The following is a 17,173-nucleotide window of genomic DNA, read 5'->3' as shown; positions in this document are numbered from 1 at the left end:
CGCCACCGATTGGCTCAAATGAACGTCACTCCCATATCACGCTCCACTGTCCAATATGCTCGTGGCGTCTTTTCCTGGTGCGAGATGTGACCGCACCGCATTGCTGCAACAAACAAAGTTTGCGCAGGAGACACATTCGAGGAGAGCACGCGGAGATTTGCTAATGTGTTTCGCCTGAGCCGACGTCCCGTGACACTAGACGTCGTCTTGTTGAAGTTTGAAGTAATTATATTTGTGCGTTTCGGAGATATACAACACTGAAAGCTTCCCTGTGTCCAGTCACAATGGAGACAGAGAGCTGAGCTCCAGAACTGCTCCCCCCAAAGGTTTTTATCACTGTGTGTGGAGACAGTGGAGCTCTTATCGACACAAGAGGTGGTTGTTTAGACAAACAGAGTGTGTAACGTTACCATCACGATTCACATAATACTCGTTTTATTGTTACAGTCATCAGTTTAACTCAGTATTACAAAGCCGTTGTTTCGCTCGGAGTGAGTGCTATTTTCTCTTTGTTTTCATGTTTACACGACACATTCGATAATCCATCTCTAATGCAACCTAACTCGACCCATCATTCTGTTTAGTTAGGTTTAAATAACCCAAAACCAAGTTGATTAAAGCAATACTACTATGCCCATTAGGCGTTTTGGGGCTCACGGGTCTATTGTCTCTCGCTCTCAAACTCCAAAGCTGTCGTTTGGTTACGCCAACATGAACGTTTCAAAAAGTGGCTACCGTGTCTTCTCTGCCAACTCCACCACCGCCTGCATCGAACTGGCGAAGAAGATCACTGAGTAAGTGATGTTTACTTTTCATAGCTTAGCTTGATGGGCTATATTGTGGACTTGAGCTTATTAGCCTGTAAAAAGATGACATGTAGTAACAGCGACACGCTCCCGTAATTAGCATATTCACGGGCAGATTTGGAAGACTATAATATTGTGTACCGCCGAATTTAACTTCCCATTCGGTGTTCATATCAGCTCAGCCAGCCTGCCAGTGCCAGGTGACCTGAAGTGATCCGATGTATGTGTGTACTGTACTCCCATGCATGTGTTGCAGATTGTGTGACAGTGACAGGCAGGGCCGAGTACTACCCTGGATACGCTCTCTCACAGACTAGTCTGGGATCACTTCACTTTACGGGGTTTGATCCGGTCGGGAGCGGAAACCACTTTACGTCATGTTGTAGTCCTAGACGGACTACACTTTGGCCGGAACTATCAACCGGATTCAGTTTTAACCCAAAATATTCCCCTGCACCCAAGGACATACTTTTAGGGCCGACCTAATAAACACCTTGATGAGGCGTAGTTTTGCTTTCGAAAAATTCGTTTGGTATGTGCATCTTTTAATCCAACTCGTAGCGACTGGCAAGACTACGTAGGCTACTCCAGCATTTTAAAAGGGATTGGGGAAACAAACGGAGGGAACCAAATCAAAGCGACGCCGCTTCTTCTAGTGGTTTCCGCGCTTTAGGCGGAAACCAAACGGTCTGTTGTGAACGAACACCAGGCTCTCTCCCGGGAGAAAGCCTGGTAGGCGAGGTTACTCACAGACAGACAGACAGACAGAGACACACACACACACACACACACACACACACACACACACCCCTCACTTGGGCATGCCTTGGGCTTGCCAGGTAGGTATCAATGCACTTTTTAATGCATTGTTAAAACTGTCATATGGTTCTTATTCCTGTAAATTATTGCAAAACTTCCCTGTGTTGCTGTGTATATATTTTGTAGAAGAGCATTAACACATAGCCTATACAGGAGATGGATTCACCACCTTTTATAAAACTGAAAGTAACACCATAAGGTAGCTGCAAGCAACCAGTAGATGCTGTCAAGCAAGGGTCTTTAACAGGGGGTCCAGAACTGCAGGGTGGCCGCCAAATCTTTGTGTGATAGGAAATGCATTATTTTATTTTTACAAGAACCACTTCTTGAACCCTTGCATTCCTATTCTTGGAGGAACATTAGCCAAAAATAGCAGATCTACAGACATAACGCTGTCGCTCAAGCTGTCTGTACAGGTGCAATATTAGAGAGTTTATATTTGTTTAATACAATCATATTGTTCTTTTTCATGAATGGGCTGTCAAGGTAGGGTATTGCAACTTAGATAGATGCAGATGACATTTATAGCATTGAAGTTGCTAGTGGCTAACCATAAGGCACTGGTTGAAGCAGCATGTAGCCTATAGCTAGGCCCCAACAGTACAATGAGTATTGAGTGAACATTAAATAACCCATAATCTTTCATATTGGTCAGATTCAAAGGTTGGCAAGGGGGAACAATATCATCCATTTTCTCTTGCTCTGTCTGCAGCTGTAAGTCAGCCAAGCAGCAGTTGTATAAGGGGAAAATGTGCTTACTCCCCATCATACTGTTTGCCAACAGTGGTGCAGAAGCAGAACATTAGGGTATTGTTTTGCAATCGGACAGAACTAGGTTTTATTACATTGCAAAGGTGAAGTCTGCTGATTAATACGTATGTATTGTGTATGATCACAATAGGCTTTCACAATATTAATTGAACAGTTTAAGTGAATGTTGTGATGTTAGTCTCTTTTTGGAATGAATGTAAATAATGTTAGTTGTCAAACATTATGAACATTTATTCGCAGCAGCTTCGAAGGCTAATTGTAGGTGTGTTTCATTTAGTTGTTTCAATGGGCCCGCATCAAGTTAATAAATGAAACACAACCATGATTCTGTGAGTGAAACAACAACCAGGTCTATGAAAACAAGCCCAAAAAAGCAACCACTTGAGCCCTATTAGCCCTATCAGATATTTTCTAAAATCATCTTGAAAACAAGGCCAAATAAGCAACTACACTCAGTGGCGGTTTTGACCTATATTGCGCCCTGTGCCAGGTAGTATAGCGCCGCCCTATGGCCGCGCAAAGCGCGGCCGGAAAAATCGGATATTCGCGGGCAAATTATGCATTTTTTTAAGTTAAAAGCGGTTCGGTTCTACACGGCGGCAGAACCATTTTGGGCTTAATATAATAGTGTTTATTAAAGCATGATCTGACTGTCTTCTTACCTTGGGCTGGGAGAAATGGTTCTTTCACAGTCACGCACAGTGAGACAAGACTATAGAGTTCCTATATCCTGGCTGATAGAGCCTGAGGTCTGTGTTTTGTAGAGTAAAGTCGGGAACAAAAATGATCCTCTCCATGTGATGTTTCAGGGCAAGCAGCAGACTGACTCCCAGTGACATACAGTATATTATGTTGTAAACCTAAGGTTACCTTTGTAGAGTTAGGGAGTATTTCGTGACGTCCTGTGTTATTCCTCTGAGCTGGAACTGGGCTTCAATGTGTTGAAACCACGGCCGTGGGTTATGCTGCCAAAAGTCCGGCAACTTGACGATAGCGGCGTAGATGTTGGCATTAACGTTAGCCATATCGTTAGCACCGACGTTCGGTGCGGGCGGTGCGGGAACGTTAACGCCGGCGACGTTGTCTTCGTTGTCGGACATGTCGTATTCACTCACGGGGTCACCAGTGTAGAGTTAGGGAACAGCGAGACAGTAGACGTAGGTGCAGTCGAGGTAGTTTACTTAACTCCACATAAACTTGTATCACGTACATACACGGTGTGCATCAAGCTAGCAGCACAACAACAACAACAGATCACCCAGAAACGGAAGCCCCAAGACTAACTAACCCCCCAGCCCTTAAAGGCACAGTACTCCTTGGTGAATGTCTCTCACAGTCTGTACTGTATATGTGGGTCACCACACCGTTATCTTACCACCAGGGGGTGTTGTTGTATTCGGTCTGTCTGTTTAACTCATACAGTGCCAGGCGACTTTTAGAGCAACTTTCTCACTATGGAGTTCCCTGCCAAGCGACTTTGGGCGACTTTAACTTAGAAAAAAAAAAAAAAAAAACTTTTTTTTTTTTTTGGACCCAATTAAATCTAGTAAACATGATTTCAATCGCGATTTTGCATGTTCCACCCCCCATACAACCCCATCTTTCAAACATGGCAGCCATTTTTGTTTACATCTGAAGAAAACATTATGGCTGATAAATCATGAATGCCTGAACGGATTTCCAATCTTTTTTTTTTGTTTGAAAGCTGTGAACAGCCTGCACAAACATGGTGCATGATCTGTGCATGGGCGTGCATGATCTGTGCACTATAAATTACATGGGAGTCTATGGAGGCTTCTGGCACTAGTGCCACTCGAGGGGCATTTTAAATTGGCAGTAAGTGAGTTAACTAGGCAAGGAGTGTTTTTTTTTCTTTTTCTTCTTTCCTGTAAAGTCGCTTGTAAACATTCATAGTTGCGCGTTGCTTTTGTTTGGCCTTGCTTCTGAAGTGTAGTCAGAGGCGGCCGCCAGGGGTTCAGTAAGGACACTTTGGCACTAACCCAGGAGGGAGCCAGTGTGAATTCCTTCTAGACTTCTTTCTCAAATGCCACAAAACTGCTATCCTTACAGATAATGGCTTTTGGTAACAAATGGCCATTAACAGACTGCTTTGGCATAAATGTTAGGGTCGATTCATATTCCACTTTTAGAGCCTAATTTATGTAGGTTTGGCTCGCCTCTGTCTATGATATATGGCGTCATTCGGAGCCGAATTAATGACGTTACCCACCCCCCCGATCCTCTGAATGACGCCATATCATACGCTGGTCTGTTTTCTTTGGTTATTACTCTTGTTGACCAGAATGACCACACCCAGTGACTCTTTGGAAAGCCATGTTAGTGGGAGACCCATACACTGAGTGCTTGCACAACAGCCGATAAGAAGTTCAAGTTGCCATGTAATAAATGGCTGCCAGACATGACATAGGCTAGACTAATTGTTTGTTGACAATCCCGGTGTCTCCAGGAAAGAATGTCTGAAATGGATGGGTTAATATTTTACAGCGAGTTGTGACTTTTTAGTTTGAGCCAGTAGTTTGTTCATGTGCTTTTTCTGTTGACACACTCTTTTCTGTTTTTCAGACGTTTGGGTGTGGAATTGGGAAAGTCGGTCGTTTATCAAGAGTCAAATAGAGGTACTGTATGATTTGGCATTACGGTGGGAGCACACACCACCCACCCCCCACACCCATTTTGACATTGAATATATACTGGCATGTAATTTCATAATTCATTATTATTTGCATTTGCCCCTAATGTGTCTTGTAATTTTCCCTTGCCAGAGACCAGAGTTGATGTGAAAGAATCTGTACGTGGTCAAGACATCTTTATCATTCAAACCATTCCAAGGTTGTTATGCATGTCTAATCTTTTCTATCACTTTACAGATTTGTGTAAGCAACTTTAGGAATTCATTCATTCAAATTAAGATATTTACATATCACATTGTGCAATTGCAGTATTCATTATTAACCAAATGTGCCTGTATTACAACATTTCTGTATCACAATTGCTTTGGGTTAGTGTTGAAATTCCAGGCAGGAGTTGAACTTGGTTAACTGTCTGTTTTAGTTGGCAAATCACAATGTGCTTTGTAAATCATTGATAAAAATATATTTTGGGGTAAAAATCACAAGGACAATGGACTGTGACATTGAACGTGTTGAGCGTTGAGTCAGACTAATCCGTACTGATAGTGCAGTTGACTGTCAGTATCTGGTAAAGTGAGACAGAGTATGATCCTGCAGGCCAGTGACCTCTTTGTTGGCGGTCTGGTTTCACCAACAACTCGAGGGCAAAGTGATGCATGTGCTAATAAATGCCTTATCTTACAACTGCTCCAGTCTCAAAATAACAATAATTATGTGTATTAGTAAGAGGTCAAGATTATATTTAGGTTTAGGTCATGATATGTTATATCATAACCATTTTATCTTTTTTTGTTGATTGCATTTCTTCAGCAAGTCTGTCCTGCCTTGTGCTGTGCTGCCATTATGTTATTATATCTTTCTTTATTCTATCAATTATTAAGGAATGCCCCCGTAGCTGTCGAGGTTAAATTTATCTTTTGGCCGAGTTTAGGCAAAGACACCCGTAAGGGCAGTGTCTACTGTCTAGTGATGGGTGTTCAATTGTGAATTTCCCCTTTATGGATAAATAAAAATCTCATATTTTATCTTGGTTTAGGGTCGGCGTTTAAGCAAGCTCTCCACCAAACAGAATACTACAGACTGTCAGTCGGGTCCTACGTCGGATGATGTAAAAAAGTTCTGGTCACCACATCGCACAAATTATTGCAAACAGCTTTGTTGTGCGCATGTGTCAGATTAACCACCACCGATGTTGTTGCGGTGGAGAGCTACCTTTAGGCAAATAAGGCAATTGACCTCAGTAAGAATCACATGGCTCACATATGATCCATATACACATTGTTCCATACTTTGTCACATACTGTACAGCTAGCCCGCTATTTACTGCTATATTACAAGTAGAAATAGTCTAACCAGTAAGACACCTTAGGACAACAAGCGACCTGGGCGAGGTCGTGCCATCTCTTGGCCATCTGGCCAGTGATGTATCGGACCAGTTTCTCATAGTAAACTGCGACCTTCGGTCGCAATTAACCAGTTAATAGTGCTTTAGTTTGAGGGGACCAGCAGCGTAGATCCCATTCCATATGATGTACCATACACAGTGTGTGTGTTTCTTATGTTCTTATTTTGTTTTCAGAGATGTGAACACAGCCATCATGGAGCTACTTGTTATGGCGTATGCCCTCAAGACCAACTGTGCAAAGAACATCATTGGGGTCATCCCATACTTCCCCTACAGCAAGCAGTGCAAGATGAGAAAGAGAGGCTCTGTTGTGTGCAAGCTGCTAGCGTCCATGTTGGCCAAATCTGGTAGGATTAATTTACTACTGAATGTTCTTGCAATGAGTGAAATCAGTTTTTCAACTTGTGAAAAACAGGTTTCTCAGCATGCAAAATACAGATTGACTAAGCATCTACAAGTTTGTCAGTGAAACATTCCTTGAACTAGTGCTGTCAAAATTGACAAATTGATCGATTGACAAAAAATTACAATAGAATATTCCCTTTAAAACCCCCCCGGGGATTCGACGCATTCGGAACATTCGAGGAATTCGGAGCATTCGGACTTCGGAGCATCTAATCTTCTTCGTCTAATTTTATTTTTACACGTTATATACATAGGCCTACCAATATGCAGGAGACGTAACCAATTGTGTAGGCTACTATAATTATTCAGCACAAACGTGTATTCAAAAATAGACAGTCTTCTACACAAATTAAAGTTATTTTGTAAACATTTTGCACGGCCAAAACTTTTATGGCACAGATCTCTCGCTCCTCCTCGCTCTCTCTCTGTGCATTGATGCTGCTGAAAATGCGTTCTCTTTGAGCAAGATCAAAAGAATGAATGATTCTAACTTTATCTTATTCAGTACCCTCATTTTGACAAGGCTGCATAATATAAAGGTTTTAGATAAAGCCAGGTCTATTATTTGAAGTTTTACTGTACATGCATGCTGATGCTGGCCGCCGGTGCTGAGAAATGCTAGATCAAATTAATAATTCATACTTATTTTATTTTTAAGCCTACCGGTAATTTTAACTAAGCTTTAGTTTTGATACTAGTCCAGACTTGTCTGGAGAACAGGAGTCGGGACGCATCACTCAAACGAAGCGCTCATTAGGCTATGCTGCGATGGAAGTTGGACGGGCAATTATAATCCAACCAATGGATTAGTTTTTTGTCTGAATCAAATTAAGATAGGCTACAAGAGAAATGTGACGTGGAGGGAGTTTTACTTTTACCATGAGGGACAAGAATCCATGCGTAGTTCTTCGGTGGTTGAGTCTCTATGTAAACTGCCTTCACTACCAAATTAATAGCCCGTTGCAGGTTGACTTGTTATCATTTTGAATCAATTCAAGTTACATTGTGTGATTAAACGTACAGAGAAACTGCAAGTCTAAAGCCACACCGACTCCGAGGCAGCCTGTGTCTCTGTGTGGCTGTCTGTGAGCCAGACTATAACAGGCAACTTGCTGTGAACGAACTTGCTGTGAACGAAGCAGCCAGCTGCAGGTGGTTTATGCTTCATTGTATGGCGGTGTCGCAAACTATTACCGCTAATCTACAAGCCCACAACGCGTTGCGTCAGCGACGCATTGTGGACTTGTAGATTGGTTCGCATTTGCACACGGAGGGGAGACTTCTGCCTCATGAGAAGAACTGCCTTTTAACGTTACATGCAATTTTCGAATTATTTTTTTAATTCGAAGCTTTTTATATTCTTTATTGTCCCAGGTTTGACTCACCTCATCACCATGGATCTCCACCAAAAAGAGATCCAGGGCTTCTTCAGCTTCCCTGTTGACAATCTGAGGGCCTCCCCCTTCCTCATTCAGTACATCCAGGAAGAGGTAAGGCTCTAGATTGCATTACATACACACCTGTTTCAGGAAGACTTCCGTGAACAAGTGAAAAAGTACAGAAATGTGGGTTATACCTTTTTCTTATATAGCCACAGTACCAGATACGCAAAACGTCAGTGTGGTATGTTTTGTAACTAATCTTGTAATGATAAGACTATACATAACAAACACCTGTCACACTGGCAAAGTCTGGCTCAAAGTTGAAACATGTTCAATGATTTTCTTTCCCTCGTCTTCCAGATCCCAGACTACAGGAATGCTATTATTGTTGCAAAGTCCCCAGCAGCTGCCAAAAGGTAACAGCAACATGGACATGCAGGACCTGCAAGTATTGACGTCCTCACGTTTTCTTGTCATGCATTATATTGCACGATGATTGTAGATCTGTCTGGATGTATGCAAGGACATTGAATTGTGGTGATTATCATGTGCATTTGTGTTATCTGTATGTAATGTACGATGTGCTGCAACCTTAATTGGCATATATTCCGCATAAACATGAGATTGGGATCTGTTGGATTCGTTTACCACTTGTGTTTTTTGCGTGCCTGTGTGTTTCAGAGCCCAGTCCTATGCTGAGAGGCTGAGGCTAGGGCTGGCTGTGATGCATGGTGAAGCCCAGTGTTCAGAGTCAGACATGGCAGACGGTAGACATTCACCCCCCGCAGCTCGGACCACCTCTTCAGGACACCCTGGCCTGGAGCTGCCATGTAAGATAAGCTCACACACACACACACACACACACACACACACACACACACACACACACACACACACACACACACACACACACACACACACACACACACACACAGGCAGTATGTCGCTAACTTCTACATTTTCACAATATTCCCCTTTAAATTTTGTGCAGTGCTTATATACAGGAATACCCTGCTTATGTGTTTTTTTTTATTTTATTTGCATGACCTGTGGGTGTTTTTACCTTTTCTCCACTGAACCTGTTCTTCCACCCTGACTCTTATGTATTCTGTCCTAAGCCATTCTCTGAGAAAGAACACAAAAGGAGTCTTACTGTACTAAGACATAGCGTTTTATCCTGCCTCTAAATGTCATCTTTTGGGATTTCCCAGCTTGTGATGACTCATATTGTCCTAATGAATGAAAGACCTTAATGTTTTCATTTTAAATGACAAAACCACCTTCGGTTTACGCAAGTTCACATAACAACCTGTTCCTAATAGTCAGCCAGCAAATTACAGATTCAGTAAAAATATTTTTATATCTGCAATGTATTCATCAGCAACCTGCAAAAAAATGAAAAACCAATAATTGAAATAGTAAACATCTTCCCATTCATTAGAAGAACAAGATCAGTCACCAGTTTTTGCTGTGAGTCTAATTAAGGATATCCTGGGTAAGGTTGAGAATTGGCTTATGTAGGAGGGGTGTGTGATCGGAAATTCTGAATAATGATCTTAAAAACCAGAGTAGACGTTAAAATGACCCGAGAAGTGTTTTGATTTGTTTTTCTCTTTAAACCGTAAGCTGACGGTCACCATTATTGATGTCGTTATGATGGGTATGGTATTCCCTCCTCCCCCATGAATATATTCTTGGAAGGCAGGGAACGCTTTATTGTGTAGCCGTATTGCTACCTCATAGACATGGCTGGGAAATGGCAAACCTTATGCAACAAAGGTGTTGTGAAAGTGTGGCTTGTAGTTGTTTAAAACAAGATGTCTCACTGTAAGATAAGTAGCAAGGCTGACACTGGCCAGCCTCAGTAATGCGTAAGAGCCTCTGTAGGGCAGAGAGAATGTGTTCGTCTCAGCAAACCCCACCCCATTCACTGAGACTTTCCTGCAGTCAACTGTGAAATACTGCAGGCATTGTAAGGACACGGGCTGCCCTTTGAATTATTATATTATTATCTGCTTTCCAACTCCAAGCTGAATATCTCATCCATATTCTTCTACTTGCTTCTGCTTCCCCGTACTGAGTTGGGAGGTTGTCTGTTTATCCACTCACCACTTCCCTAAAATGAAACCTGTATTATAACCTCATCCTCCCTGCACCTTGTCTGCCTTTACAAATTCATGACTAAAGGGGAGCACACACCTGCTGATGACGGCACGCGGACATTTTACACCATGGTCCTCAACCTTTTCAGGCCGTGACTCCCCCCCCCACCCTGACGAGCTGAGGAATTAATTACATCCCGACCCACAGGTTGAGAACCACTGTTTTACATCGCGCGGCAATGCCTGGAAAATAGAACAGTGGCGTATCGGAGTGGCGGGCTAGGCGTGAATGCGTGCCGTGCGCAGCCGGTGTGTGTCCCCCTTTAATCTGCTTTAATTAAACCATCTTTGACTTTTTAAGACATGGCTCTTTAGGAGTCTAGCTGTCTGAAAGAGTGTCTGTCTGTGCCTTGAACTAATCTTGCAAACTGCGGAACCGTGTTAAATTGTTGTGCACATTGACAGTAGGCAGTAGAAGGACTTGTACTATGTTTTTTCCACACTGTTTTATACTTTTTGAAATATTTGTAACTTTAATTTCATTATGGAATTCATTAGGGCTCTGATCGGGCTGAAACCTTCCAAATTGTTCTGACTTCACAGACTGACTGGCCACATACAGTCTGAGTTCCACATAAGAGCCGTGCATTACCATGTGGATTATTTTTATTGCATTTTTTGCAATGTTTCCTTGGTATCCCTACACACAGTTGTGTCTTGATTCAGAGTTCTCAAAGTCTGCTTTTGTCACAGTCCACAGTTTTAGTTTAACTACTAACACTGGGGTCCATACAAAGGGACCCATATTTAAATTGTGTTTTCTGCTGTAATTATATATCTGTTTCAACTCAGTGGTTCTGCTTTGTGTGATTCTTTCCTGGATAATTATCTAACTGCTCTTCTAATTATATTTACTCGTTAATGCAGGCAGCAGGCATCAGGTTGCGTTCCCTGGCATAGAACTTCCAAGTATGACCGTAACGCTGCCTCTCTTCTTGCCTTTTTGTGTGATGTTCTATGATTGATTGCATGGAATGATGCTTGCATTCAGCCACTGAGGGCTTCTACGTTATTTCAACTATGGACACAGAGGAAGTAAAGTTCTGAAACCAAATGATTAGCAATGAAAATGCTATGATTTGGATGATTATTTCAGGTCATGTAAGAAGGTTAATGTAGACTTTTGCGATGTACTGTATACTGTACTTGAAGACAACATACAAAGACAAAGTACAAAGCATTAAAAACGAACTGAATTCACTCAAAAAGTTCGAGAACAATGTTAAGAACTTGGATGGCAATGGAGGTTCAGAGGTTTACCGGTTATCATTCGAGTAGGATTATGATAATGACAATTTGTGGAAGTGAGAATGTGTTGAAAGCCAAGAGAAAGTGTCTAAAAGGTGTACTTTTTGTTCATTTTTTGTATTTTTCAGTACAGGAATTGTTCAAAGAAAGGCAATGTAAATATACAGCATAATTCTGTGTTGCCCTGAAGGCCGAGGTAAAACTTTGTTGTGAATCTCATTCTGGAGTAAAATCAAAAGTTGGTTTGACAGAGGTAATGCATATTTATTTGCTCAACAAATTAAGCTTATCGCTGTGATTTAGTTAATGTATAACCCAACCATTTCCCTATACATTTGGGAAACTATCTTTGTTTCCTTAAGCTTTAGCTTTTGCGCTAATCACCATTGAATACAGTCTCAGACATGGGAGTTCACATTTGGATCAAGGTAAAACTTTGTTGTGAATCTCATTCTGGAGTAAAATCAAAAGTTGGTTTGACACAGGTAATGCATATTTATTTGCTCAACAAATTAAGCTTATCGCTGTGATTTAGTTAATGTATAACCCAACCATTTCCCTATACATTTGGGAAACTATCTTTGTTTCCTTAAGCTTTAGCTTTTGCGCTAATCACCATTGAATACAGTCTCAGACATGGGAGTTCACATTTGGATCAAAACCTTAAATGGGTGTGGAAAAAGCTAATTAAAAGCATAGAGGTTTAGTTGACCAATTTTCAGATTGTCAGTGAGCTACTTGACTATGTGTATATTTAACACTCTCTCTGCCAGGTATTTATTCATTATTTCTGTAGCCAGTCACCCAGTGCCACGTTTTTTCAGTGTTTTTCCAATTTATTTAGGGCGAGCACGCGTGTCTCCGTGTCTGTTTTGGACACAATAGTCATCGTTGTGGAATGGAAACACAGGAAAAAATTTCTCCGGTTGTAGTAGCTTCACCTGAACAGCGTGTGAATGGAAACCTAGAACCAGAGATAATCGCATATCCCTGTAGAAGTTAAACCAGATGGAGAAGTGATTTTCATGTCCGGGTTATCTTTGCAGGCATTGGTCTCTTAGCAACAGTGGATTGCCAGTACAGTAGTGAACGGCGACATTAATATGCTTGCATTAAAAATATATCAAGACGGAGATCTTTGACCTCGACACAGCACCGCATGACTAGATTTTAGGGGTAAGGGGTAAGGCAAGGGGGCGAAAATAGAGCCCAGAGTGTGTTAAATGCACCAAGTAAATGGTGCATTTATATAGTGCCTTTCTTAAAAACGCTTTATGATGTACATTACATACACACACACATTCACGCACTGACTGCAGAGGCAATCATACTAGGCACCAATCTGCTCATCAGAAGTTGGTTATGTTTCTTGCTTAAGGACACTTAATCACTAAGCCAGGAGCAAGCCGGTGATCCTGAACAACTGCCACCCCTCATCAGCCATATTTCCCCCTGTTCATTCTGAGTGCACATGGTCTCACTTCCTGTGCTAGGGATTGTAGAAGAGTGTATGGCCAAAGGTTGTGCATACTTGCTGGCAAGGAAGCATATTTTTATTTTCCTAGAACAAGGAGTTAGTTGCGTTTGAGGCAAGGAATGATGAGATGAAAAGGGCTTCATGCTGTGTGTCCATGTTAATCACTGGAAGCTCTCAGTAGCCAATGCTCTTATTTGAAATGATTGGAACATAATCCTTTGAATTATTGCAGACTGGACTGATCTAAATAATGTACATTAAATGTCAAATAGTCGTTCACATTTAGTGATCAAAGGGCTGGATGTCTCAAAGTATGAGAAGGAAAATTATTATGATGGCTAATAATAATACAAAATAATAATAACATTTTCAAAATCTGCCCTACTATAATTGTTTTATAAAAAGATGTCATTTGGTACATTTACTAACACTGAACTGCAGATTACAAGTCTCAAATTGCAGAATTGTCCGCAAAATCAGTGTGGATGTTCTGCAAGTGACATGGAAATCTGTTTCCTTTTTGTGTTGCATTGAAATTAATATGAGCTGATTTGCTTGACACTGTTTTACTTTTGTTCATTTCTGTCATTTGCACCCTGTTGCTTGATCGTTTACCTTGAGTTCTGGGCTAAAAGCTCTGGCTCTGTGCCAATATGATTCTTGTTCAATTCAAATATCTGTTGGCTTTTGCGAGTTCCCATATCTCTTTGAGTCCTGCTGCTTTTCACAACCAGAGGCCTGAATTCACCCCACCGATGGCCTTAAAAGACTTACATGTGCAGGGCTGTGGTGTGCGCGTGTGCGTGTGTGTGTGTGTGTGTGTGTTGCACTTGGGAACAGATCATGAAACTGACTTGGAAGAGGGTTTTACAGCATGACAGGTGTGTGTGATGTTGTGTTGTGGTCTCTGCAATTGAAATACGGTGGTTTGTAGATACAGTAAGTTCAGGGTTGCAGTGCACACGCTAGAGCTGATCTTAAACAGGTGCTGGGTAAAAAAAGAAAAACATCCAAAGTAAGTAACTGGGAAACCCTTTATAGGGCATGGCAGTGGGCACGCTTTACTGGTGCCCAAAGGATCTCCTGTTCTTTTTCCACACAGACCTTTACAGAAAATATTTATATCAATTATTTTAAGCCTAGAATCAAGTCATCCAGGATCCCGGTGAATCATGACAATAAAACCTTTGATTTTGTGATTCCTTTTGTTTAGCTACGTATTTACATTTTTTGATTTCACAAAATTAAAGGTTTCATTGGTCATGATAATTCACCTGGATCCTGGATGGCTTGATTCTAGGCTTAAAATAATTGTTTTTGTAAAAGTCCATGGGGAAAATGAATGGGAGATTTTTTGTACTACAGTATGCCCTATGGTTCAGGCCATATCAGCTAAAACCTGACGAAGGCCCCACTAACACAAAACATAATTATTGCTTGCTTGAAATAAATGGTACTATAAGTGTATGGGTTCCATGCTTCTTACTTTGAATGGGATTTAAACCATATCCTCTTCCATAGGCTCACATTTTTGTTTTTAAACCTGAAGAGTTTGTGGTTTAGTTGGATGCCTGTTGACTTGGTACTGTTTTGCATGATTTTGGCAGGTTTTTAATGCCAATCCCTTCCCAGCTAATCTACTTCCTTGATTCCCTTTTCATTTATTCTGCATATCCTTTATAAATGTCATACTCTTTGTCTTGCAGTGATGATGGCCAAAGAGAAACCACCCATCACTGTGGTGGGGGATGTAGGAGGCAGGATTGCCATCATTGTTGTAAGACCTCTTCTACAAATACATTTTTCACACAACATTAATTGATTTTATACTTCAATTAACCGTTTGCAAAATGTACAGAGGTACAGTATATACAATAATGCTAAAAGTGTAACTCAATTCATCAAGACGTATAAAGACATACAATATATGAAGACATACAATTCAATATAAATGATGGTATGGCTTTGATTATAACCAGCATAATGTGAATGCTGTTTTATATGTAATGATGATTAAATGAATTTGGTTTTAATGTTTTATTTTGATAAATGTCTTTTAAAAAAGCAAACATGCTAGACTATTCTAGACGTTTGTGATTCCAAGCTGAAACTGTGATTGAAGAAGCGCTAGGGTATGTTGGAAAGTATCATCATAACAATCATAACTCTAACCCTTTTCTTTGTGGCCACTCTTTTAGGATGACATCATTGATGACTTGGATGACTTTGTTGCAACAGCAGAGATCCTGAAGGGGAGAGGAGCCTATAAGATCTACGTCATGGCCACACATGGCCTGCTTTCTGGAGAGGCCCCACGACTTATAGAGGAGTCTGCTATTGATGAGGTAAAACATTCAATTCAGGGCTCGGGGTATGAAGACCATTTTGAACAATTAACTTCATTCTACTACATGAGTAAAGAGTGTGTAGAACCAAATCAGCATAAAGGGTTCTTTGCGGTGTGGCACCATATTTGTCTCCATATACAGAACAGCGTTTGTCTACATATACTGTATGTTGCTTCCAAGGATGCACATGAGAGCCACAGCATTCAAATGCCATTTGGTTTCAGAAAATCTGTTTTATTCATAAAAAAAATTAAAATCCTGTTGCCAGACATTGCAACATCTAAAATGACACGGATGCTTTCCCAGTTTTAAATGTATAACAACGTATTAGGCTTTCCTGGTGTTAATGGGTAAACTTGTGGCCATAGCGTAATAATAATGGCTTGCCATAGCGTAATAATCGAATAATGTATGGCTAGCCAGCGTAATAATCGAATAATTAATGGCTCATAACGGGGAAAGACATTGTAGGGGAAACTAAACAAAGCTGGTTCCAAATCAGTCACCAGTCCTATTGCACCCTCAGGTGGTGGTGACCAACACGGTTCCTCATGAGGTGCAGAAATTGCAGTGTCCAAAGATCAAGACTGTGGACGTCAGTATGATCCTGGCAGAGGCCATCCGTCGCATACACAATGGAGAATCTATGGCCTACCTGTTCCGCAACATCACCACAGATGACTGAGGCTGCCTACTTGTACACATACTCACTCACTCATTCCTGTATACACTAAGCACACGTAAAAAAGCACATACTAAAGGACCAAGACTCCACGGCATACCATCAGTTATTTCTTCTTACTTTAGTTTTAGTGTGTTTCGTTGTACAAGTTTTAGTGTGTTTCGTTGTGCAACATTTCGTTGTGCAACACCTTGACAGAAATGGCATTTACTTTCTGGTAACACGTGAGGGATGTCAGTGGGAATGTTGCTTTCTTATGCAATGGACCACATGAGGAAGATAACATAAGGATAATAATGTTATAATGATGATAATTATGGTGGTGGTGACCGTAAAAACACACTTCATTGATGTCCATCATTTCATCTGCCACGCCATGTATTGTGTACAACACTTGATAAGACTACCAATCAGAATTTGCCTAATAAAACTGCATCTTGATGAATAAGGTTCTGTCATAAATTTGAACATGCATTTTAACTATGGCACTCTGACCTGCAAATGAAGTTTGTAGATACAGTGCAAGTGTGAAGACTAAGCATGCATAACCCTGTAGTGTAGGTGAATTAATAGCACAGTACTGAAACAACTTTCAGTAGCAGTTTCAGTAACCGATAAGGCCTCTTGTTTGAAAGGCATGGGAGAGCACGACATCTCTAAACTTGCATAGCAGCTGCCTTGTGAGATCACTAACATATCTGTCTGTCCCAGGTTATAATAACCTCTCAGCTTCAATCTGTATGCCATACATCTGATTTATAGGTGTTGGAAAAGCTTGCAAATAGACGTGTAGAAGTGTTTTTGTGATCAGCTAAACATGATTTAGAAATGGAAATATGCTCAGTATTAATTTTGACGGACTTGCGTTTAAGTAAGTCATAGGTGGTTTGGCTGTTAATGCCTCAATTTGTATAGAAAGACCTTTTTTTTCTTGAATCATTGCTTTCATATAGTTATAGGTATTATCTGACTGAAGGTAAATTATAAACTTATAGTACAAGGTATTCAATAACCTTA

The 17,173-nt window shown here is 41.0% G+C and overlaps 1 protein-coding gene across 9 annotated transcripts; it reads left to right on the top strand.

Annotated features, from left to right (window-relative positions):
• The first annotated feature begins 81 nt into the window (after window positions 1-81).
• Window positions 82-16,604, top strand: LOC308281799 (phosphoribosyl pyrophosphate synthase-associated protein 1-like). 9 transcript variants are annotated; one of them, XM_080722104.1, is made up of 11 exons: window positions 82-222; window positions 691-794; window positions 4,980-5,032; window positions 5,180-5,246; window positions 6,627-6,799; window positions 8,232-8,347; window positions 8,600-8,655; window positions 8,921-9,069; window positions 14,833-14,903; window positions 15,325-15,471; window positions 16,001-16,604. In XM_080722104.1, the coding sequence occupies exons 2-11, from the start codon at window positions 712-714 to the stop codon at window positions 16,157-16,159; spliced, it is 1,074 nt and encodes a 357-aa protein (XP_080578230.1). In that variant the 5' UTR covers window positions 82-222; window positions 691-711; the 3' UTR covers window positions 16,160-16,604. The 9 variants fall into 9 exon arrangements, with proteins under 9 accessions (XP_080578230.1, XP_080578231.1, XP_080578233.1 ...); XM_080722105.1 differs by having other exon boundaries at window positions 91-222; window positions 642-794; XM_080722107.1 differs by having other exon boundaries at window positions 92-326.
• Window positions 16,605-17,173: the final 569 nt, after the last annotated feature.

Source organism: Nannobrachium achirus, assembly GCF_963921795.1.
Source record: "Nannobrachium achirus genome assembly, chromosome: 3".
Lineage (NCBI taxonomy): Eukaryota > Metazoa > Chordata > Actinopteri > Myctophiformes > Myctophidae > Nannobrachium > Nannobrachium achirus.
Note: the sequence above shows the minus strand (reverse complement) of the source record. Positions and strands in the feature narration are given on the sequence as shown.